We start from the raw sequence: 23,780 nt of genomic DNA on the forward strand, positions 1-23,780 counted from the left end.
ACAACAATCTGTAACCCCCAATCCCTGTTTTTGTCCTATGACTAGGGGTATTAATGGGCCACTTAACCTTATATAGTCCCTTACAATATGTGCTAACTGCTTATGCTAAATTATGTTTGATTTTTTATTTACCTGTGACACTGAGTACTTTTCACAGACCGAAGAGCTCTGTGTAGCTCGAAAGCTTATCTAGCTCAGCAACGGAAGTTGGTCCAATAAAAGATATTACTTCACCCACAATGTTCCCTCTAATTTTTCCCATTCATGTGCAGAATGAATTTTGTTATGTGCACCAATACGGAGGTGATGTGGGAGCATGGGGCCAAGAGGTTCGGAGTGTGAGGTGGGGCTCAGGGCTGGGGCAGAGGTTGGTGTGTGTGCGTGTGGGGGTGAGGACTCTGGCTGGAGTGCGGGCTCTGGGGTGCAGCTGGGGATGAGGGGTTTGGGGTACAGGAAGGGGCTCAGGGCTAGGGTTGGTGTGCAGGGGGGTGAGGGCTCTGGAGTGGGGTTGAGGGGTTTGGGATTCAGGCTGCCCAGGGCTGCAACAGGGAGAGAGGACTCTCCCCCATCAGCTCTGGGGCTGGGGAAAGGTGTCTGGCCCTGCGGCTGTGTGTGCGGGACTTCTGGTCCCGCCGCACCACAGCCCCGGGATTGGGAGGGAGAGAGGTGTCTGGCCCTGCCACACCACAGCCCCGGGGCTTTGGGAATTGCCGCAGCCCTGCACACCCCAAGCTGCACCATCAACACCCCCAACGCCCGAGTGCAGTGTGCATGCCTGCACGGCCCTTTGTAGCTTTCTGCACAGCCGTGCACCTGAGAGAGAACTTAGCTCACCCACCTTGTCTCTCTAATATCCTGGGACTGACATGGCTACAACACTGCATACTGTATTTATAACGTATGGCACGTTGGTTAACTTTGATTGGACAGATGTGTCACACTATGCTGTTTCTGTTCCCTGACAGGTAAAGTGTAACAATCAGATTTGGATACAAACACAACTTAAAAGTTAAAAATTTGATTTCTGCAAATATTCTCTAATATATGTTTAAAATTCATGGTGACTTATGAACAATCCTGCTCATGAATGTGTTTGCAAGGACCCCACTTCTACACCTCCACCATGTGTCTCAATACCTGTTCCACACTAAGTTCAGAGGCACTTCACACAGGTGCAATGACCAGCTAGGTGGATGGAGCTGAAAGATCAGGACATAAAATATTTGTGGAAAACAGAAAAGGGCCACAAATCAAACAAAACAATTTCCATGATTTACTGAGTTGCTCACCTGACTTAATTCATTATTATCATATAAATACATGATTGGAATCAGGGACGACTGTGAAGGGGGAGATCCAGAAGAAAGAGGGTGATGCAGTATTAAAGGCAGAAGAAAAACCATGATGGAACAAATCTTGCTGGTCTTACTCTTGCAAGGAATCCCTTGTCTTATTGGGACGCCTTACCTGAGTAAAGCCAGTAGGGTTTGGCTAATTTGTACAGGATTATTTTCTGTTGTCCTCTCTCTGTTGTATAAATCTCCAAGTAAAATCTGAAAGTTTGTAGAGCAAAAAACATTGAGTCAAGAATTTAAATACATATTTTCTTCATAAAGTTCAGTAGAAGCAAAGTATTCTGGTAAAGTACTTTTTATTTATTTACAGTATTTATGTTTTCTATTTGTACATACCTACAGCAACATCAAAAATTATTCACAAAGCTTAACTGAATGTAAAAATGTTATTTCATTGGACATTTGACCTATCAGCTTGATATTATGGAAAATGTTGACTTTTTCCCCCATGCAGTATCCAGATTGTCTGAGCATCATTTTTAAGTTTTCTGGTACATTTAGGGCCACATTTAAAAAAAAAAGTCTCTAAACATGCACACCTAAATTTGCACACTTTTGTGTACAATTTTAGTCATCCAATTTTTTGAACACAAACTCAGATTTGCAGATGTGAGTAGAGGGGCATGCAAAAACTTGAGCATATGAAAATGTGCACACAAAATATCAGGAGTGTAAATTTAGAGTTCAAGCTCAGGCTATTTTGAAAATTTAGCCCCCACGTGTATATAAAGTTTAACCAAGGAAGTGTTTTCTCAGTGCTACCAAAACTATGGTTCATTTTACTTTTTAAATAAGGCTTTTATTTCTGAGATACTAGATATTTATCAGGTTCTCACATATTCATACTTGCCTCTCTGTGCAGACCCATTACCAAAGACTTTTAGCAATAATAAGAAATGGCCACTCACTTATTGCCATGTCCACATTGGAAAAAATGTTAGGTGCTCACTTTTATATGATTTTCAGAGTGGGAAAACAATTACATTAAACTTATGTAAAATTGTATTTTCCTTTGCAACCAAATGGTAACAGTGCTACAATACATAACATTCAAACTCTGGGCCAAACTGTGATCACCTTTTGCTCACACAAATAGTTTCCATTAGATTAATAGGACCACTCACAAAAGTAAGGCAATTATAATCTGACACTGCTTAGAAATAAAGGATAAAGGTTTGAGATTACATTTTTGAAAACTGGTTAGTCAAGTTACAGTCCTGTCCTTTCGACCTGAAGCTCAAACTGCAAAAGGAGATTTTTAAGATAGAGTTGAATTCTTCAGTTTGCCCTTTAGTGCTAAGTAGACATAGCGTGTGGGGATTTTGACTCTATTAACGCCATTCCCTAAACTGAAAACCAGGAAGCAGATGGTAAATGTACTGCAGGAGGAAAGTAGTAGCCCTGAATTGCAGTCTGGGAGAGCTTCTTGCTGCACTCACTTCTTTCTACACACATTTAACTCCTGAAGCTGAATTCAGTAATAATGTAGGGTCTGATTTTCAGCATAATCTTAAATGGTTTTCCCTTTCCCTGCCCACAATTGAGTGGATATGAATTCTTGCAGACACAATATTTCACCACAATTTAATTAGTCATAATTTCAGCTTTTTAGTAGTCCAAGTATCTGACTGCAATGAGGAAGGTAAATGCTGTTACTACAAATAACTAAAGCCACAATTTTAGGTGCCCACAAATTGTAGGCACACAGGCAAAGGCCAGGTTTTGATAACCTGATCCTTTAAATGCAGTAAAATCTGGGCTATTATCCATGTATATGAATTCCTGGATATGTCTGTATATATATTGCTATTACTATAGCAATGTCACTGGGAGATAATTTTCTAATAATGTGTCCATTCTCCTGAAATCTAACCTATTAAGCTAATATTATGGAGAAATATTTTATATAGCAGTGAACTGAATCTGGAGGTACAGGTATGACCAAACAAGTCCCTTAAGCCACAACTTGCCAGGCCCTCTTGGTATCTTGAAAGTACAAGTCTTGCAACGTGCTGCTACCTGTTTGACGTATCTTGGTGTCACAGTCAGCTGGAGTTCTTTATCACTGAGACAAGCCAATCTTTCAGCAATAATCTCAGCAAGATCTTGGATTTCATAGCAATAGGCTCATTCCCCCAAGCCAGTGCTGATATTACATCCACCTATTTCTTTCTGGCAGAAGGTCAACACACCATTTATACAATTGGTGAGAATGAGAGTCCACCCTTGTCTTCTAAAAATTTAAAAACCCCAAACAATCCTTTTGACCCATTCTGCTGAGCTGAAAATGACATCAGTACCTGTTGATTGTGGGGCAGTAAAATGCTATCTCTTAGATTTTTTCATAGCACAGAATGTGCTGGCTGTTATTTGAGTCTACTGTATTCCTCAATTTCTCTCTTCAAAAAGGAATATAAGTTAAGCTTAGGTTCAGAAATGCATATGTTTTACTTAAAAACATTCATCTGTTCAAAATTCAAAATAAACTTTATGGGATACAGTGTGTTTTTTTAAATAACATTTCATTCAAACTGTATATAATTAATTATTCATACAGCAAACAATGGTTAACCCTTGAAAATGTATAGAAAAAGATTTTCACACAAAAAAGGAAAACAAAATTCTGAGGTATCACACTCACACATACACCCAAACACACACGCAGGCTGCAGCAAAAGCAGAAAATTGTAGGCCCAAAAGAAAATGATGATTGATTGTTCTATTAGAGAGTCCAGGTAGCTCAAGAAAAAACACAAAAACAAAACCCCACACAATAGTCCTCTGAGTAAAGAACTACCTCAAGAAAGTTCAAGTGCATTGGAGACCTGATCACCTAAACTGTTTCTGCAAAGCAGCTCCCTGCACCTGAGAGAAATGCAGCCCAAGGTGACTTGTGCAAATATAAGGAATCAGTTGAGGCTATTTCCTTTTAGTCCTTAAACACGAGGGGTGTCCAAAGATTCACTCAGTCTTTGATCATGCAAGATACTGCTGGAGTGCTGTCTTCGCCCTGAAATCACAAATATTACATTAACCATTGAATCTGGACTTCAAAAAACAAACACCCGCTGGAGATTCATGGTTAACATTTATCCCATATGACATTCTGTGCACAAGGCTAGTGTGTGAGGGAGGAACTGTTAGTGTGGCAATAAAAAGCTAAACTATTAATACGTTAAGATGGCAAAGCCTGAGGTTTCTCAGCAAAAGTAGAGCCTAATGCCATTTGTGCTGTTTTCTTCATCTAGGAGGAAAACTCTTTTATGCTACATGAGCAATGAGTAGTGCCAAACACTCATTAAACCAGATCTATTCCACTGGTCTGGATTGCACCCCAGAATGTGACAACATGGAAGGAGTGCATAAGCCCTCTTTGCTCCAGGATTGCACTAGTAGCTCATACTGAGTTGTCTGTCCACTCTCACTCATAGATCCTTTTCAGAATCATTGCTTTCCAGGATACAATGCCTCATTCTGTAGGTTTGGGCTGCATTCCTTGTTCCTAGATGTATAACTTTGAACTTGGCTGTATTTAAATGGTCCCTTGAAATATGTAACTACTTATGCTAAACAAACTGTTCCACCTTGTGTTTAGCTGTGACACTTTGAGTACATTTCCCAGGCCTGAAGAAGAGCTCTGTGTAAGGTTTAAAGCTTGTCTCACCCAACAGAAGTTCGTCCAATAAAATATATTACCTCACCCACCATGTCTCTCTAATATCCTGGGACTGACATGGCTACAACACTGCATACTACTAAAGTTACACATTAAATCTGCAAGACTGGATACATTATATTCAAGATTAAAAAGAAATTAGCTGAGGATCCTGAAACCACCTTAATTCTTAGTAAAACATGGAATACTGGAAAAGTGCTAATGATGTGTCAATGTGTACTGCTGTTTTTGAGGAGGGAGATAATGTATGAGTGGATAACCTTCTTGGTGTCTGTCTTGCCTTAGGACTTGTCATAAATCCTACTTAGCAAGCATTCTTCAGATAAGATGAATATCATATTTTATTCATATGTGGCAGGACTCATCAATGTAAAGGGAAAGTCAGACACAAATGTACAAAAAGGCCTGTCTTCTGCATGCAGCACTGTCTTGTGTATTTCTCTGTAATCCAAATGCTTTCAAAACAAGATGTAATTTTTTTAAAAAGCACAGAATTCCCTCTGATCTCTATTTTGGGGGTTCTTTTATACTTACTTGTCACAAAGATTTGGATCTGATGACTGACTCAGTTTGTGTAGAATATCTACTATTCCGATATCTCGTAGTTTATCTTGGCGTTCTTGTGAACCTAAAAAAATAAATCACATTATAGGGTATAACATCAAACAAGTGATTTATTAAAAATGATAAAAAAGAATTGGAGACAGGTATGTGCTATGAGGGGATATAATATGTGGATGCAAATAAAATGCTGTGCTAAGAAGCCCTTTAAGTCTATTTAACCTATGGCTGCTCTGTCTTTTCCTTTTGGAAGAAGCTACTACATTTTTTTCCCTTCAATTTTTTCACATGAACAAATGAGAGAAAATTAAACAGGCAAGAACCTTAAGAGATTTTATTATGAAGTAAGGAGTTTGACTCTGATTGGCTTCTTCCTTTCCAACTCTGTCTCTGATACTGGGTGTATTTAGCTGAAAACTTGTTACAGAGAAACTTCTAGCACTCAGAGTACAACACAAGCTAATACAGGAAATCAGAATGCTGGAAATACAGCGTGAAGTTTTACATGCTGAAGTGAGATTTGTTCCTGATGCTCCACATTCTCAAATTACTCAGCAGGAGAGTGGGAGATCAAACTACAAAAATAAGTCTCCTTGTTGAGGAACACGACAGCAGATTTAGAGAATGTAACCACCAATCTAAGAGTCATTCTCCCCCAACCCCATCTCCACTCACTCCCCTCCTCCCCACAGCACTGCTCCCATCTCCTGCTCTGCAACTCCGTGGCCTTCCAACTCCTGATTCATAGGATATGTCTGTACTGCAATGTAAGCCCGGGCTTAGACTCAGGCTCAAGCCCAAACCCCCTTCCTGTCTAACACATAATTCTGTCTGATCCGGGCCCAAGCCCAGGACCCTACGGGGTGAAGGGTTTGAGCCCAGGTCCTGCAATGACTTGGGTCCAAATGCCATCATTTTGCAATGTGGAAACAGCTTGGGCCCAGGCCTCCCAGACTCAGGTCCAGAGAGTCCACCAATGCTACTCAACACTTCCATGGGATGGTGTTCTCTGTGATTTTTATCCCAAGACTGGCCAATCAATTCCCAGGCAATGGAAGCCACCCCTCTGGGTAAAGTACAGCTGCTCAGCATTTAACCCTTCCATTTTATTCCGACCACTGAGCTGCAAGCAGAGTGAACCTTCTCCTGAGTTTGTAATGGCCACCAACACGTAGAAGTCCTTTGCCAAGTGTGCTGCTATGTGGTCACAGGAACATAGTCTGATTTTGGTTAATCGCTTGTGCAAGGTAAGCAAACAGTTTGACTTCAGCAAGAATTCCAGGAATGACCACAAGTACCGGGAAATAGCAAAGAAGCTGGCAGCACTGGGGATTCGCTTGACTGGTTAACCAGTGGAGAGAGCAGATTAAGCGGCTCAAAATGACCACTGTAAGCCAGGCATGAGAACTGCACCTCTGGAAACTCGCTGTCATCCTGTCCCTTTTACAAAGAGCTTGAGTGGGTGCTGGATACTGTGCCAAGCACTGAGCCACAAATGCTTCACGACAGCCTGTTAAGCTTGGATGGTGACCTTCTCACCCCCGAATCCAGTATAGGACTGGAGGGGACCCATTGTGTACCAGATAAGGCTGCTGAAGTGACCAAACTGGGACAGTCCCTGAGGAAGCTTTGCAGCACATTCTAGGTCCCTGCTCAGAGGAGCTATTTGATGCCATACTGGCAGAGCAGCCTGCCACACAACTGGCAGCAGAAACAAGAGGCAGTAGCCCCTCAGCCTGGTTAGTTTCTGGCTCCATGTTTGTTGTTGTTAATATAGGGATGGGAGGGATTTCCAGTTTACGAACCAATGCAAAATTTATTACAAACTGCAGGAAGAAGCATGTATCCACTAATTGTGGATTTTATTACCATTACTGCACAATATATCATATAATGTATATTTTAAACAATAAAGGAAAACACATAAGGGGTAACCAGTAAATTGTGTCCAAACACTGTTTCTCAATACATTCATCTACTCAAGCAGTACTATACATTCACAGGTTCTTGGCCCCCACTCTCCACTGCATAAGCAGCTATATCATTCACAAGTACAATGCATGGCAATGAATTCTTCCCACACCCCATTTCATTAAGTGATAATGGCAATACTTCATTTACTGCAAACCCTGTACAATCACATTCATAAATGCATATTCTCCATCTTCCATTGGGTCATGCAAGTCCATAATGTGGGTGCACAAAGCATCCCCGATTTGTGTTGCCCTTCAGGAACCATTAAGCGGTGTCACAGCGACCAGCTGGGATCTTAGTCCCTCCCGCAGCCTCCCTATTGTCTATCATAATCACTTGCTGCATCTTGCATCTAGACCTTAAGCTCACTGGGGCATGGACTGTATTCCACTGTGTTTGTATAAGGCATACATAGTCAAGACTGAGTCCCATTGAACTACCTAACATTTGCCATTCTCTCCCTTGAAAGGATTTTGTTTTGACAATACTTTCTGTCCAAGACAATACATAAAAGTATGAGAGTCTCTTACCTTCTTCTTCATTCCATATGAGATTAGATATGCAAAACATGGCAGCAAGCTGAAGTTTAGCATTCGAATGACTCTGAATATAGAAACAGAATTTTTGAAGTTTCAGAAGCTAAATATCACAAAACTTTGTAGATGTACATTTTCTAACATTCACTTAAGGACTGAGGTAAAAAACATGGGCGATTCCTCAATCACGATCTGCACCAAAGACATTACTGCTATTTAGGGCAGTCAGGTACAGTGTTCTTTGAATAGAGAGTTACTTTGTCCTTGATTTCAAAACAGATTCTACCTTCACCATACTGTAGACACTGTTACACTCACTACACTAACCATGAAGCCAAGAGGCTCTTGCTGTTGACACTCTCCCATCTGGCATCAGATCCAGTCCAGTCCAGCCTATAGGTCATCAGGAAGATTGTACCAGTCACACTGCTCCTGAGCATAACTGTGTTCTCCTCAGACTTGCTTTCTATTTCCAGACTCTCACTCTCAGGCAGCTGGGATGAGTCTGTTAACAGCTGGGGTTTCCTCAGGACTGCTGTGTTTCTGTTATGTCTTGAGATACCAGCAAGTTCTTTTCAACATAGTTATACAATATTTGTTTTGATTCTGCCGTGGCCTGTTGTTCAAGAGGCACCAAATGGAAGGACAGCTATGCACAGACTATGTGCCCTCATTCCTATAGCAACTAGCCTGGTCTTTAATAGGTGTTGGGGGAACATTTCTATTTAGATTTCTCTGCTGAACTGGTTGTGTAACAAAGTGTTGGTCCTGGGGCTCAGACACACATCCCTTCACTCTGTTTCAAGGCTCTGTTGCCCCTTTAATGATGAGTTCATGGAGCACATGATGGGGTCATGTGACTGAAGGTTGAGCAGGCCCTTCCATGTGCGAAACCGAGCAGGCTAAGGAGGGTGCAGACACCAAACTTTTTGTGCTGAGCTCCCCATTTGAGTTACAATTTTCTGTTGCACCTCCCAACTCAAACAGGTTTGGAAGGCCACTAAGGTGAGTCGGGGGTGCAGGTGGTGCTCCCTCCCTGAGCCCTGCTGTGTGGGGCTGGCCCAAACCACCTGGCATTGCTACTCCCCCTCCCCGCTACGTGTCTCACACCCCCCAGTTTGAAAACCTCCAGAAGCTGTTGCTAAATGGAAGGCAGAAATCTGGGGGGAGGGACAAGACCCTGCATGCCCTGCCACGTGTCGCCTCTGCTTACCTCAGATGGGGGTATGCGACAGACTATATTAAAAGTAGCTTAAAAAGTCTGAAAACCATTGACCTACCCCAAGAGAAGTAGCAAAGGTATGAACTCATCTCTATCTATCCCAATGAGAGGGGTACAGATCAGTGTTAACACCACACAGGCAGGTTAACAAACCAACACTGGAGTCCATGCTCGCCTCAGCTAAAGGACATGCAACGGAGCCAATACTTGAGAGTCTGAACAAGCCTGAATCTGTTGTTTTTCAGGCCATACTGCAAGGCACTCCTTTTCAGGGCTGTTGAAGGCTAGTCTTGCTAGGGGTAACGTGGGGACAGGGTGGATTTGATTTAAATCACTAGTCAGGAAGCCTCTATTTCATCATGGATTTCTACATAAAAATGTATTCTTGTTGGTTATTATAACCTTAATACATATTCTTCACAACTCAGAGAAATGTAGGTTTCATTTTTAGAAGGTACACACTATACATTTTTAAACAGTGATTTATTTTTAAAACTTTTCAGATTAGTTTTACAACTATATCAGAAAATGAATGATTGTTTGGTTATTTCATTTACCAAAGGTAATTGAAGCAGATATTCATGAAGTCATTGGGAGGTGAACTAAATCCGATTCAACAGGCTGATCATTAATATTTGGAGGATTTTCTTGCCATGCTGTATTCGGAGGAGATCACCACCAGACAGACATTTAAATTGTTTTATTTAACTAAAACAACAACGTTATGTATTCTGGATTTTTTTCTTCAACAGCAAACATCATATTTTAACAAAAGCATTTGGTTAAACATTCAAGTTTTTTAAAATCAGGTTTGTTTTTGTTAAAATTGTTTTTAACTAAAATAGTTAAATGAAAAATTAAAAAAAAAATTAAATTGACTATGTCAGCCAGGTCAACATGAGAAACTTAAAATATTGGCTTCTGCAGCTAACTCAGTCGTCTTCACATTCATTTTCCTGTTTGTTCATAATCTGGAAAAGAAAAACAAGCTTTCCTGCTTTTTCAGGTCCCAAACGATTTTTCAATTTGGAATGAATTAGTCCAAAGGAAGAAAATATTCTTTCTACACCGGCAGAAGAACCTACTGCTGTTAAAAGCAAGATTATCACTTCAACAGTCTCAGAATCCAAGTGCTTAAGTGACTTCCACCAGTTCACTGGTGAGACTTTCTTTAAAACATCAACAACAAACATGTATTTCTTGAATGGCTCACCCTGAGCTCTGAAGTTTATTATAGTTGTCATTATGGAGGGATGATTGCTGGATGTCCATGTCGTAGCCAACTCCTCTTCTTCAGCAGTTAAGGTTTGACCTTGGTACTGAGTATTGAGAATATTTGCAAGAAAATGAGCTGGAGATAGTGCTTGTCCCATTCATTTTTTTAATGCTTGTAATTTAACTCTGTCATTGCATATTTCTCTTTTTAAGATCTCACTCAGTTCCTTCCAAATTTCAAGTGTCAGCAATAAAACAGCTATTTCCCCTGCATTTTGTTCAAGGCTACAGAAATAGGCTTCAGGGTACTCAGCATGTGTTCAAGATTTCTCTTAAGCCCAATGTTGAGAACTTTGGCTGTGACAGTGCCATCTATTTTTTCACAGTTTTGTTCACAAACTGTCATCAGATTAGGCCAGTTCTTGATATAGTGCTCAAAACAGTCACCTAGTGAGTTCCATCGCACGTCTTGTGGCAGAGTTAGCTTGGTTCCTCTCACTTTTTTCAAAGCAGCTGCTGCAAAGTGGTTGTTACGGAAGTATTTTGCAATTTCAACAACATCAACCTTTATTTCTGAAACACTGAAGTCTTTGGCTAGGAGGTGCATCAAATGAGCACTGCAACTGTATGTTATTGGCTTGCCACTCTCTTCACTCTCTTCTAAATTTCTTCTCATTTTGGATACATTTGCAGCATTGTCTGTGACGAAGCTACATATTAGACATTTGAATTTTTGTTCAGTTTGTTATAGCTTTTACTACTACTACTTGTAAGTATTCTGCTGTTGTGTGCATTTCCTGATGTATCAATTGTTTCTGTAAGGAAGACATTCCCTTCTGTTGTCACACAAGCACGTACAACAGGATCACTGTGGATACTGCTCCACCCATCAAGACTCAGGTTAACAATTTCACCCTCTAGACCTTTTACACACTGCTCAATTTCTCTTTCATACACTGTATCCAGGAATTTGCCTGCAACATCTGCTCTGTTGGGTGGACTGTATCCTGGTCTTAATGACTGGACCATGTTAATGAAGTGTGGGTTCTCAGTCATATGAAAAGGAGAGTTTGTTGCATAAGCAAACTGGGCAATTTTTTCATCAATTAACTCTTTTTGTAATCTGCTTGTTCTTATCATGAACTTATCTATGGTTGTTTCTGGATGATGGAGATTTTTTTTTTTCCTTTTTGCTACAGGTGATATACTGTGGCTGTGTAACATACATGATGTGACTGAAACACTATCATTGGCAGATAACTCTGAAACTATAGAAAATAATGGTGATCTTGATGGTGGATAGTTTTCAGAATCCTGTGTGTTGAGGATGGATTCTCCTAAACAAAATAAGTCAATGCAGTTATTTAATTATTATTATCATACTGCTCATTTAGTATTACTCATTGCATTCACTGACACTCAGTACTACTTTAAAGGTGAAATTATAAAAGGAAGATCTGCCTATTTCAGCTATTTTTTTATTACAACTGCATCTAAAATAGAGTAACTACTATATTTTTTGCTCAAACATGAGAATTCAAGACTAGTCCAGAAGGAAGACAGGCAGTCCTTAAGAAAGAAGTATGAAATAAAAAAGTTCACCAACCTGAAGATCCTGCATGTTCAAACAGGTTCCTTTCATCATCTTCAACACAGCTTCCTCCTGAGAAGGAACACTTCTCATGATGTTGTTTTATTTGGGCAACCAGGTCTTGCATTTCTTTGTTGCACTGTTTGCATTTTGCACACATGCCTGCCTTACCCACAGGTAGAGGAACTTTATTAAAATATTCCCAAACTGGGTCTCTTTTACGGCCTGCTGCCATTATAGGTTTTCCCTTCTAGTGAGAGAATGGTATGGTAGATCTCAAATCAATGAAGGCTACACTCAGAAAGTCCTCAAGACTTCTGGAATATGCTGCTCAAACAGTTTCACTTTTGTTTCTGCTGCCTGTCCCTCTCATCTCACATTTATCTCCAGACTTCTCCTTGTCCAGATCTATTCTGCCCCCAACAATCTTCTATTCATTCACTTTTTGAAACTTTGCACTTTTATAGAGAGGTAAGAGATTGACTCTGTGTACACAAATTTGCAGAGGGACGATAGGGTTGAAGTCTGTTATTTCTCACCTCTATATATTATTCGTTTATTTTAAAACATTTTTGCTGTTAACAAGCATGTTATCTCTGAAGACACAAATCCACAGTCTGAGAACTGCAAAACTAAGCATCTTTGTTGGTATCTTCTAGACTGAGCACTGAATCCCATTGGATAGATAGAAAGATTAACCTAAATAATCTATACAGAAGCACCTGGAACCCCATAAAATTGGGTCCCTAATCCATGAACTATTGGAACTCATTTACAAACTTTTCTTAAACATTACATGACTATATTGTCTCATACTATAGAATTAGAATTTATAATCTCTATTCCATGATGAGATATCTTTGAGCTATAATGTATCTTAATTAAAACTATCTTTAGATAGGTTTTTTTCCTCAAAAAGCATTTTATAAAACAAATGTGATTTAAATAAAAAAAATCTGATTTTTTTTTAAATCATTGATTTTATCCACCCTGCATGGGGCATTTGGGTTATTGCTTTGTGCTGCTGGTTATTTGGTATTATTGTGTTTTGGGTTTGCTGTTTCTTTTTTAATTTACCCTGTTTATGTAAATATCAGAAGTGCCCAGGATGCAAAGATGGGGCTTCTTGTTTTGTACAATAAAACATTAACATTAAATAGGCTGGAAAGGTCTGGGAGCCGAAGGAATCTTGCTGCCTAGGGAAAGGGGGAAGCCAAACAGCACTAAACATGGGTTAGCCTGCTACTAGGATGCAGCTTCCTTTTCCTGCAGCTGCCTGAGATCTGGAGGATTGGAGTCTGTGACCCCAACGGAAGCATTTATCAAAATCTCTATCAGATACACCTAATTAAGGTGGAATCACCTTCCCTTCCATTACTGTCTGGTGCTACATGTGTACCTTAATACACTGTAAGGCTGCTGTGGGAGCCTTAATTTTTGAATTTCCCTTTTGACTGAGTTGCCAGCCTTAACACTGCCTTCATGTAGTGTTTGAACTGAACTCACACACATACTCGCTGTACAGATAGATACACAGAAATTAAGTGTTTGATACTGAATACTAGTCATTTGTATAAGTTTTAAGCCATGTTAGAGTACCCGCTTTCAACTCCTGCAAAGAGGAGAGGGCAGACCCTTCAAAGAAATTCCCCATACCATGTAATACTTAATTTTCTGCAAGATGTCATCATTGGTCATAATGAGTTCTTTTGCTGTTGTTCCATCTGCTATGTTGGCAAGTATACATAATGTCTGAAAAAGAGAGAAAGTTGTCATTTGCAGTACATCTATGAATCATAGCTTTCCTGACAGTTCCAGCCTTCCATGGTGAACACTTCTTTATCAGAATCTGGAGTTTCCAGATTGTTACACTGAGGACCAAGTACTCTGTTGGCTCAATGCCATTGACTCCAATGGTGGTATGCCAGCAGAGAATTTAGTCCCAAGTTCTTGACTAAACCACACTAATAGAACAATCATAGTCATTGGGGATAGCCATTTTAGACTTGATTCTGATCATGAGGGAGGAACCTGTAACAAATCTGAAGGTGGAAGGGATAATGAAATGATAGATTTAATGATTCTAAGGAAAGGAAGGAGTGAGAGCAGCAGAATAAGGACAACAGACTTCAAAAAAGCAGATTAAAAATCATAGAACTGATAGGTAACGTCCCATGGGAAAGAAGTTAAGGAAAAACAGAATTCAGGAGTGCTGGCAGTTTCTTAAGCAGACAATAGCAAAGGCACAACTACAAACTATCCCAATGCAAAGGAAAGACAGGAAGAATAATAAGAGGCCAATATGGCTCCATAAGGAGCTTTTTAGTGACCTGAAAATCAAAAAGGAATCTTACAAAAAAGTGGATGAATTGCTATGGAGCAGTACAAAAGAATAGCAGAAGCATGTAGGGACAAAAATAAGAAAGGCTACAGCACAAAATGAGTTTCACCTACCCAGGGACATAAAAGGCAAGAAGAGGTACTTTAAATATATTAGGATCAAGAGAACGATGAAGGAAAGTGTAGATCCTTAACTTAGTTGGGAAGGGGAGCTAATAATTGATGACATCAAAAGGCTGAGGTGTTTAATGCCTATTTTGCTTCAGTCCTCACTAAGAAGGGTAACAGTGACCAGATACGCAACACAATTAATATTAACCACAAGGGGAAACGAACCTAGGCCAAAATAGAGAAAGACCAGGTTAAAGACTTTTTAGATAATTTAGATGTATTCAAGTCAGCAGGGCCTGATGAAGTTGGACTAGATGACCTCCTGAGGCCTCTTCCAACCTTAATCTTCTAGGATTTATCCTAGGGTACTTAAGGAATTAGCTGAAACAATCTCAGAACCATTAGTGATGATCTTCGAGAACTTATGGAGGACAGTTGAGGACGCAGAGGACAGGAGAAGGGCAAACATAATACCTATGTTTAAAAAGGGGAAACAAAGAGCACCCAGGGATTTAAAGACCAGTCAGCCTTTGATATCTGGGAAGATACTGGAACAAATGATTAAACAATCAATTTGTGAGCACCTAGAGAATAATAGCATTATAAGAATAGCCAGCATGGACTATTATGACTAACAAATCTAATTTCCTATGGAAACCATGTGGCCACCCTCCAAATGTCCAGTGTGGAAATGTCACTATGGAACACTATCAATATCACTTATGCTCTTGTGGAGTGAGCCCATATCTGCTGAGGAGGATAGCCAAAGCCACCTCATATGCAGCCTTGATACAGGATGTTATTCATCTAGAGATGATCTGTGCAGAGACCGTTTGCCCTTCCATGCGGTCTGCATATAACACAAACAGGAGAGGTGAAACACAAAAAGGTTTAGTCCTGTCTAGATAAAAGGCTAGACATCGCCCGATATTCAGAGTATGTAGGCGTGGTTCTGCCGGGGAAGAGCGTGGCTTAGGGAAAAACAGGTAAATATACTGTCTGATTCAGATGAAACAGAGAGCACTTTGGATAAAAACTTTGGATGTGGTTTCAGCATTACCTTGCCCTTGGAGAACTGAGTGTAAGGCAGCTCAGCCATGAGGCCCTGCAGGTCACACACCCTCCTTGCTGAAGTGATGGTTATCAAGATCATGGTTTTCTGAGACAGGTGGGGCAGCGGACAGGACACAAAGGGCTTGAATAGAGGGCCCATCAGAGTCACCAGAACCATGTTTAGGTCCCATGTGGGAACTATTTCTCAGATCGGGGGATGTAAGCAGCGAAGCCCCTTCAGAAATCTTATCACCATGGCACTAGAAAAAACTGACTTCCTTTGAATTGCGGGGTGGAACACTGCTATCATGGCAAATGAACTCTCGGAAAACTGAGTGCAAAGCTTGATTTCTGAACATGTAGCAGGTACTCCAAGATGTCTTGGATGGAAGCCCTGGTTGGGTGACATCAGCCAAAGACCACACAGGGAACCTCTTCCACTTTGCTAAGTAGGCCATCCTAGTGGAGGACTTCCTACTGTTGAGTAGAATTTGTTGGACAGCCGCCAAGCACTGTTCCTCCTCTTCATTCAGCCATGTAGCAGCCACGCCGAAAGGTGCAGGGAGCTGATGGTAGGATGGAGTGTGCAGCCCTGATCCTGAGCAAACAGGCTGGGATGGAGAGGAAGTGATATGAGAGGCTGAGCCAACAGCGCAAGGTCTGAGAACCAACATTGCCCCAGCATGGCTGAGACAGTGAGGATGAGCTTGGTCCGATCCATCTTGAGCTTGAAGGTAACCTGCAGAATGATTAGAATGGGGGACAAGGTGTACAGAAGAGCCGACCACCATCTGGAATGGAAGGAATCAGAGAAGGAGCCTGGGCTGAGGACCCCCTTAAGAGCAGAAGAGATGACACTTCCTGTTTTCACTTGTCACAAACAGGTCAATTGTGGGGATGCCCCATGTTGCGAAGATAACTTGGAGTGTGCACTCCTTCAGTGACCATTTGGGGCTCAGGGAGAAAACCCTGTAGAGATAGTCCCCAAGATGATTTTGTACCAACAGCAAATGGACTGCTACCAGAGTGATGTCTTTTTTGATGCAAAATTGCCACTGGTTGATCACCTGCAAGCAGAGTAATCTGGAATGCATCCACCCCTTGCTTATTCACATAGTACTTCGCAGTGCTAGTGTTGACATGCACTGTGGTTTGCTCAAAGTTCCAAAACATTGATATGGAGTGATGCTTCCTGTTCCGAGTACAGGCCCTGTACCCTGAACAAGTCCAGATGCACACCCCCCTCCCCCGCAGCCCAAAGGGAAGCATAGATAACCACTAACTTGGTTGGAGAGGCCAAGCGAAGGGGACCCCATGGCATACACTGAACGGGGACTCCCACCAGCATAGGGAATCTAGGAATCATGGAGGGAGGTGAACCAAACTGTCCAGAGGATGCAGGGCAGGACGGTAAACCATCTGAACGGGGCAAAAGCGCAACCTGGAGAACTGGATCACCTGCACACTCATAGACATGTGGCCCAACAGGCTAATACAAATGTGAATTGTCATGAACCGCTGAGAATGCAGACTGAGGCAGACCTGTTAAATTGTCTGGAAGTGGTTGGTTGGAAAGAATGCTCTTGACCTTGTGGAGTCTAACAGGGCTCCAATAAACTCAGTTTTTTTTTTTTTTACTGGGAGCCAAAGTTGACTTTGCAGTGTTTAAAACGAGTCCCAGATGGTTGAGCAAATGCAATGTGGTGTTGAGATGGGCGAGAACCTCCTCTCTGGAGCTGCCCTTCAGCAGCCAGTTGTCGAGATACAAAAGATGTATATTCCCTTCCTCCTGAGATATGCCATGACCACCGCCATGCATTTGGTGAAGACTGAGGGGGCAGAAGAGAGGCAGAATGGGAGAATCAGGTACTGAAAGTGATTAAAGTTATGAGACCTCTTCTTCGGTGCCAACAACAGAGAGCAGCTCCACCATGTCTCCGGTGAAGCGCCTGCCCTGGAATGAGAAGCAACCATGCTCTCCAAACCCGAGGGAAATCTTGAGGAAGGCCTTGGTACTGGAATAGACCGCATAGCAAAACAACTTGAACAGTTATGAAAGGTAGGTAACCGTTTTTTCTTCTTTGAGTGCTTGCTCATGTCGATTCCAATTAGGTGACTACCAAGCAGGAACTTGGAGGCAGGGTCAAAGCTCAAGGGTTTGCTGATTGAAGCACCGTTCTGCCAAAGGCTGCATCATCTATAGCCTGCTGAGTAATGGCATAATGTGAGGTAAAGGTGTAGATTGAGGACCATTTCACAGCCCTGCTAATTTCCTGGGTTGGAACCTGAGCCAGGAATGCCACTGAAGATGCCTGCGCCCTCATGGAGCGCGCTGTCAGTGGGGGGCCAGGTACTTTTGCCAAGTCATAGCACATCCGGATGCATGATGTAATCTTTGATGAAATTCTTTGAGAAGAGATTGGGAGCCCTTTCATTCTATCTGCTACTGTGATGAATAGTTGAATAGATTTTTGAAACAGCTTTGTCCATTTGATATAGAAGGCTAATCCCCAACGAACCTCCAAGGAGTGGAGTTTTTGTTCCTGGCAATTTGTCTGCGGCTTGGGGTAGAAAACTGGGAGAAAAATATCCTGATTAACATGAAACTGGGAGACAACTTTTGGGAGGAAGGCTGGGTGTGGCTGAAGCTGAACCTTGTCCTTAATACAACACTGTAAGGAGGCTCAGACGTTAGGGCCTTAAGTTCAGATACCCTCCTGGCAGAGGTTATTGCCACCTTCCAGGAGAAATAGAGCAGACAGCATGTCACAAGTAGTTCAAAGGGAAATCCCATTAGTTTGGAAAGAACAAGGTTAAGGTCCCAGGCTGGGATCGGCTGCTGTACTTGAGAGAACAACCTGTCAAGCCCTTTAAGAAAGCATCCAACTATTGGGTTGGTGAAGACCGGCCAGCCTGCCACACCTGGGTGAAAGGTGAAAATGGCAGCCAAATGGACTTTTATTGATGACATAGAAAGCCCTTGCTGCTTTAGGTGCAGGAGGTAGTTCAGATAAAGGATATTGTCGAGTGCATAGAAGACGTGCGATTTTGCGATGACCGAACTGTGAATCTCTTCTATTTGGCTAAGTAGGTGGTCCTAGTGGATGGTTTCCTACTGACAAGGAGGACTTCCCTAACTGGATCAGAGCAAGCCATCTCCATTGGGTTTAACCATGGAGCTTCCAAGCTGTGAGGTGAAATGATTCGATGTTGGGGTGTTGAAAGCAGCTGTGGTCCTAAGTTATCAGGTCCGGAAGCAGCAGTAAGGTGATCAGGGTTTCCACTGACCTCTTCAGAAGAGACATGTACCAGTGCTGACGTGGCCAGACTAGAGCTATCAATATCACTGAGGCTTTGTCCCTCCAAATCTTGAGTAGCACCTTGTGGATGAGTGGGATGGGTGGAAACGCGTAAAGGAGGTGGCCCTTCTAGGGAAGAAGGAATGTGTCTGCGATCAAGCCCAGGTTGTGATTCAGGAAGGAGCAAAACTGAGGACACTTCCTGTTGTGTCTTGTGGTGAACAAGTCTATCTGAGGAATTCCCCAATGTTGGAAGATAGTGTTCATGACATCTGAGAGGATGGACCACTCGTGGTTGTGAAAGGACCTGCTGAGACAGTCCACCAACTCGTACTGAACTCCGGGGAGATAAAATGCCTCCAGGTGTACTGAGTAAGCTATGCAGAAGTACCACAGTTTGAGGGCTTCCTAGCACAGAGGGGAGGAGTGTGCTCCCCTGTCTGTTTATATAAAACACCACTGTTGTATTGTCTGTCATGACTGACGCACATCTCCCCTCCAAGTGAGTTTGGAAGGTCTGGCATGCCAGACGGATTGCCCTCAGCTCTCCGACGTTGATGTGAAGTGAGAGCTCCACTTAGGACCAGAGGCCCTGAATCCTGAGCTCCCCTAGATGTGCTCCCCAACACATTGCTGACGTGTCCATAACCAGTGACAGGGATGGCTAAGGTTTGGAGAAAGAAATACCTGCACACACCGCATGCAGGTTGAGCCACCACAGGAGAGACTTGAAAACTGGCCAGGAAAGAGTGACGCTTGTCTAGACTGTCCCGTTTTGGTCAATAAACCCAGGCTAGTCATGCCTGAAGAGGTCAGAGTCTCAGTCTGGCATGCTGTACTACGCAAGTACAGGGTACCATGTGGCCAAGGAGCTTTAGGCAATTCCTTGCTGTGGTGGTAAGGAATTCTATGAATCTTTGTATGATGTCTCAAAGGCTCTGAAAATGTGACCCTGATAGAAATGTTCTTGCCTGTTTTGAGTCCAGTACTGCCTCTATGAACTCTATCCTCTGAACGGGGGACAGAGTTGACTTCTGCATATTCTATAGAAGGCCCAGGTCATTGAAAGTTGCTCTTATCAGGCTCACATGTGCGTCCACTTGCGTTTTGGAGCAACCTTTCATCAGCCAGTTGTCGAGGTATGGAAACACCTGCACCTGGTGCTTCCGCAAGAAAGCGGTCACAACTTCCATGCACTTGGTGAACACTTGAGGTGCTGCTGACAGGCTGAAGGGGAGAACTGTGAACTGATAGTGATTGTGGTTCACCATGAACCTGAGATACCTTCTGTGGGATGGTTAATGAAATATGAAAATAAGTGTCCTTCAAGTCAAGGGCGGCATACCAGTCCCCCAGATCCAGGGAAGGAATAATGGAGGCCAAAGAGACCATGCGGAACTTCAGTTTCTTCATGAACTTGTTGAGCTCTTGCAGGTCTAGGATGGGCCTGAGGCTGCGTTTGGCTTTTCGGATTAGGAAATTGGGCCCACTCAGGGTATAAAAGAGATAGTCAGCATGAAAAGAACAGGATGGTTGGATCCAGTGTTTGAACTGGTGCATCACCCTCGGGTGCACCTTCAAAAGGCCTCCTTTTGACCAGAGGACTGTTTTGACTGCCCAGAGCCCTGAGCCGATGAGGGAGGAGACCACCTCCTGTTATTTCTATTATACCTCCTAGAGTAGTCCTGCCTGTTCTGTGGCAGGTAGAATCAACGCAGGGGCTGGGCTTAAAATATCTCCGCTGCGTAAATGAAGTATGGAGACCCAGAGTTGTTCTTGAGTCCTTAAGGCTATGAAGCTGTGAGTCTTTTTTTTTTTTAAAAGAGAAAAGGGTTGAGCCCTCAAACGGGAGGTCCTGGATGGTCTGTTAGACGTCAGATGGGAGCCCTGATACCTGCAGCCAGGAGCTCCTCCTCATGGCCACCCCTGAAGCCATGATGCGAGTGGCCAAATCAGCAACATCCACGGCTGCCTAGAGCGACACCCTTGCCACAAGCTTTCCCTTCTCCACCAAGGCAGAAAACTCTGCCCTCGAGTCTTCTGGCAGAAGCTCTGTGAATTTAGACATAGCCCCACAGGAATTAAAGTTGTATCTACTAAGGACCGCCTGGTGGACTGAAATTCAAATACCAGCCCACTGGTAGAATAGATTTTCCTCCCAAAGAGGTCCATTTTTTTCGTATCATGAGCTTCAGGTGATTGGCCCTGGTGCACTTGGCATTCTCATTCATTTGCTGCCACCACCACTAGAGAGTCTGGCAGTGGATATGAATAAAAATGTTCAAATCCTTTACAGAGAACAAAATACTTTCTCTCTGTCCTTTTTGCTGTTGGTGGCAGGGAGGCGAGGGTCTGCCACAGCGTTTTGGTGGTGTGTTGTATGTTTTTTATGGAGTGGCAGGGCAACTCGGGAGGGACCCGAGGGGACTAGGATGTCAACCATGAGGTCCAATGTCTCAGAGACCTACTCAACCTGGATCTCTAGGGGCTGCTGGTGGACCCTATTGTCCTCAAGTGCAGGAGCTGTGGAGGTTCCAGCCACTGCCTCATTTGGGAAGGATGAAGATGAGGTTCTAACCGGGACCGCCCCTTGCTCCTGGCCCTCGGCACTGAGGAGATTGTGCGGTGCACCAAAGACCGGGAACGGTGCCGTGCACTGCCATGTACAGAGCTCTGTCAGTGCTGAGGATCTCTATCCGAGTCCTTTCTTGGCGCCAAAGCTTCCTGTGTCGACGCCGGAGCACTGCGCACCGATGCCGAGGGGGTTGGTGTTGGCTCAGCTGACCCTGGCTCCAAGTGGGGATGGAGGGCAGCCTCCATCAGAAGTATCTTCAGACATTGATCCCTCTCTTTTTGAGTCCTGGGGCAAAATCCCCTACATATCTTGCAATGATCTTTTTCATGCGATTCCCTGACACTTCAAGCAGGAAGTGTGGGGGTCACTCCTGGGCATAGGCTTGCTACAAGTTGCACGGGGTTTAAACCCCGGTACCAGGGAGGGGGGTGACGGGGGTACCCCCAGAACAATTCCCTACTGCAATTCTAACTATATACTGTCTAACTAACTACTACTACTAACTATTGATTTACCTATTTACAAGAGAAAAGTCTGAAGACTACTAGAGAGACTGGCTTGCTGAAGCGAGAGAGAATGAGCATTCCAGCTAACTGTCACAGGCGGTAGGACGGAACTGAAGCAGCAGCGGATCGGTAGGGGCTTAATACGGCACCATGGAGGCACGACTCCAGGGGGTGCCTGAGCCAACCTGATGGGTACTGCTAGGAGAAAAACATTCTGGCTACTGTGCATGCAGTGCACATGCACCTAATTGGAATCAACATGAGCAAGCACTCAAAGAAGAATCATAAGTCTGTTGTGTGGAGATGCAGTTCTCAGTGTATAAAAAAGGATGAAATACACTAGAAAATACTCAACATTTTTCTTTCTGGGCCATGAGAAGCTGGAAAATACCAGGATCTGGTCCTTCTTCATGCCCATGGGAGGCAGAGGCTGTTCCCTGTCATACATAATCTATTGCTTTGCCCAGATTCATTTTAAATGATGCAAGAGATGGGGTTGGGGGATTGTTTGCCAAAACTCTTTTGAGAAGTTCTTCACCAGTCTAATCATGCAAGGGTCTGTCTTCACTGCACGTTTCTCTTGCATTATCTACACTTGAGTAACAACTCTTGAGTTAGTCTAGCTCAAGTGAGAGCAGCCATGCTGCAAAATAACACCCAAGCTGCTGTGTCCAGACTCACTCACGTGTGGTGCAAAGACTTCTGGGGTCATATCCCTTGGTTATTTGCATTGAACTAAGTTAAGCTACTCCATGAGTTCTTTCCCAGTGAATTGTGAAAGAACTTGTCTGTCCTTTCTGGGCACCTGGGGGAACTGTGGGAAAACACTGGAGGACTAGAACCCAAGTGGAGCTAGCCTGGGCCCACGCTTCAGAGCGATTGTGTTAGCAGCTGACTTGAGCTTTAGTCTCTATCCTGACAGTCAGGCCAACTCGAGTTAAAAGTACCACTACACCCACGTTGAGAGTTTGAGTGTGGATGGGACTTAAGTTACACTGAGTTAACTGTGCAGTGAAAACAAGCCCCCAGATGCTGAGCATCTCCTGAGAAGAGTTCATGGAGTTGAGGGTGCTCAGCACTTCTTAGGATAAGGCCCTTATAAATTATAGTTTATGTGCTCTTCTCCAACCCTTCCGTATAATACTTTCCTAGTTATCCATGACTTTTCAAAAACAATTCAGAGGTTTCATACGTTGATTAGCCAATTCCCTGAACCGCCTGAGATGCAGGCCATTCCAGCCACTGAGCTGCATATGTTCAAATGTTCCTTATCTGCCTTTATCAAAAGCTATGTCTGTGAGTTATTTATGGCTTCCTAATTATCAAGATCTCTATCTTATTATATACATTTGAAAAAACAGATGATGATGATCAGCTATTTTAGAATCATTAATTTAATCTCGTGCCTTATTTATTAAGAAACTACTTTCTCTATAGTGTTTCTTTTGCTCCTGTTATTAGTAAAAGCCCTTCTGGCTTTGGCTTGTTCTGGGCCTATGGGGGATTCAGCAATGTCCGAATTTGGCTGCATATATGATTACCCTTGTTGCCACCACCATCACCAACACACCAAAGATAAAGGCAGCCACTGGGGAGCATCAAAGCTGCCTCTCTCCTTCCTTCAATCTCTAACTCTCCTCCTCGTGGACTCTCTGCGTGATCCCTGCAGCATGTCCATTGGCAGAGACACTGTTTCACAGGTAAGTTCCCTCCTCTCCCTTCCACACTACCCTGGTAAACTCCCAGCCACCCTCTCACCTATCTCC

The 23,780-nt window shown here is 43.0% G+C and overlaps 1 protein-coding gene across 6 annotated transcripts in view; it reads right to left on the reverse strand.

Moving 5' to 3' along the window:
• Window positions 1-1,643: 1,643 nt before the first annotated feature.
• The window catches only part of ARMC8 (armadillo repeat containing 8), a 227,790-nt gene continuing 205,653 nt past the window's right edge, over window positions 1,644-23,780 (reverse strand). For all 6 annotated transcript variants that reach the window (XM_045029371.1, XM_045029370.1, XM_045029367.1 and 3 more), the window contains 4 exons: window positions 13,787-13,882; window positions 8,097-8,169; window positions 5,566-5,659; window positions 1,644-4,365 (listed from right to left, as the gene is read on the reverse strand). In XM_045029371.1, coding sequence (XP_044885306.1) covers window positions 4,332-4,365; window positions 5,566-5,659; window positions 8,097-8,169; window positions 13,787-13,882 — 297 coding nt within the window. In that variant the 3' untranslated portion in view covers window positions 1,644-4,331. The remainder of the gene's footprint in view (window positions 4,366-5,565; window positions 5,660-8,096; window positions 8,170-13,786; window positions 13,883-23,780) is intronic.

This window comes from Mauremys mutica, chromosome 9 (assembly GCF_020497125.1).
Source record: "Mauremys mutica isolate MM-2020 ecotype Southern chromosome 9, ASM2049712v1, whole genome shotgun sequence".
Taxonomy (NCBI): Eukaryota; Metazoa; Chordata; order Testudines; family Geoemydidae; genus Mauremys; species Mauremys mutica.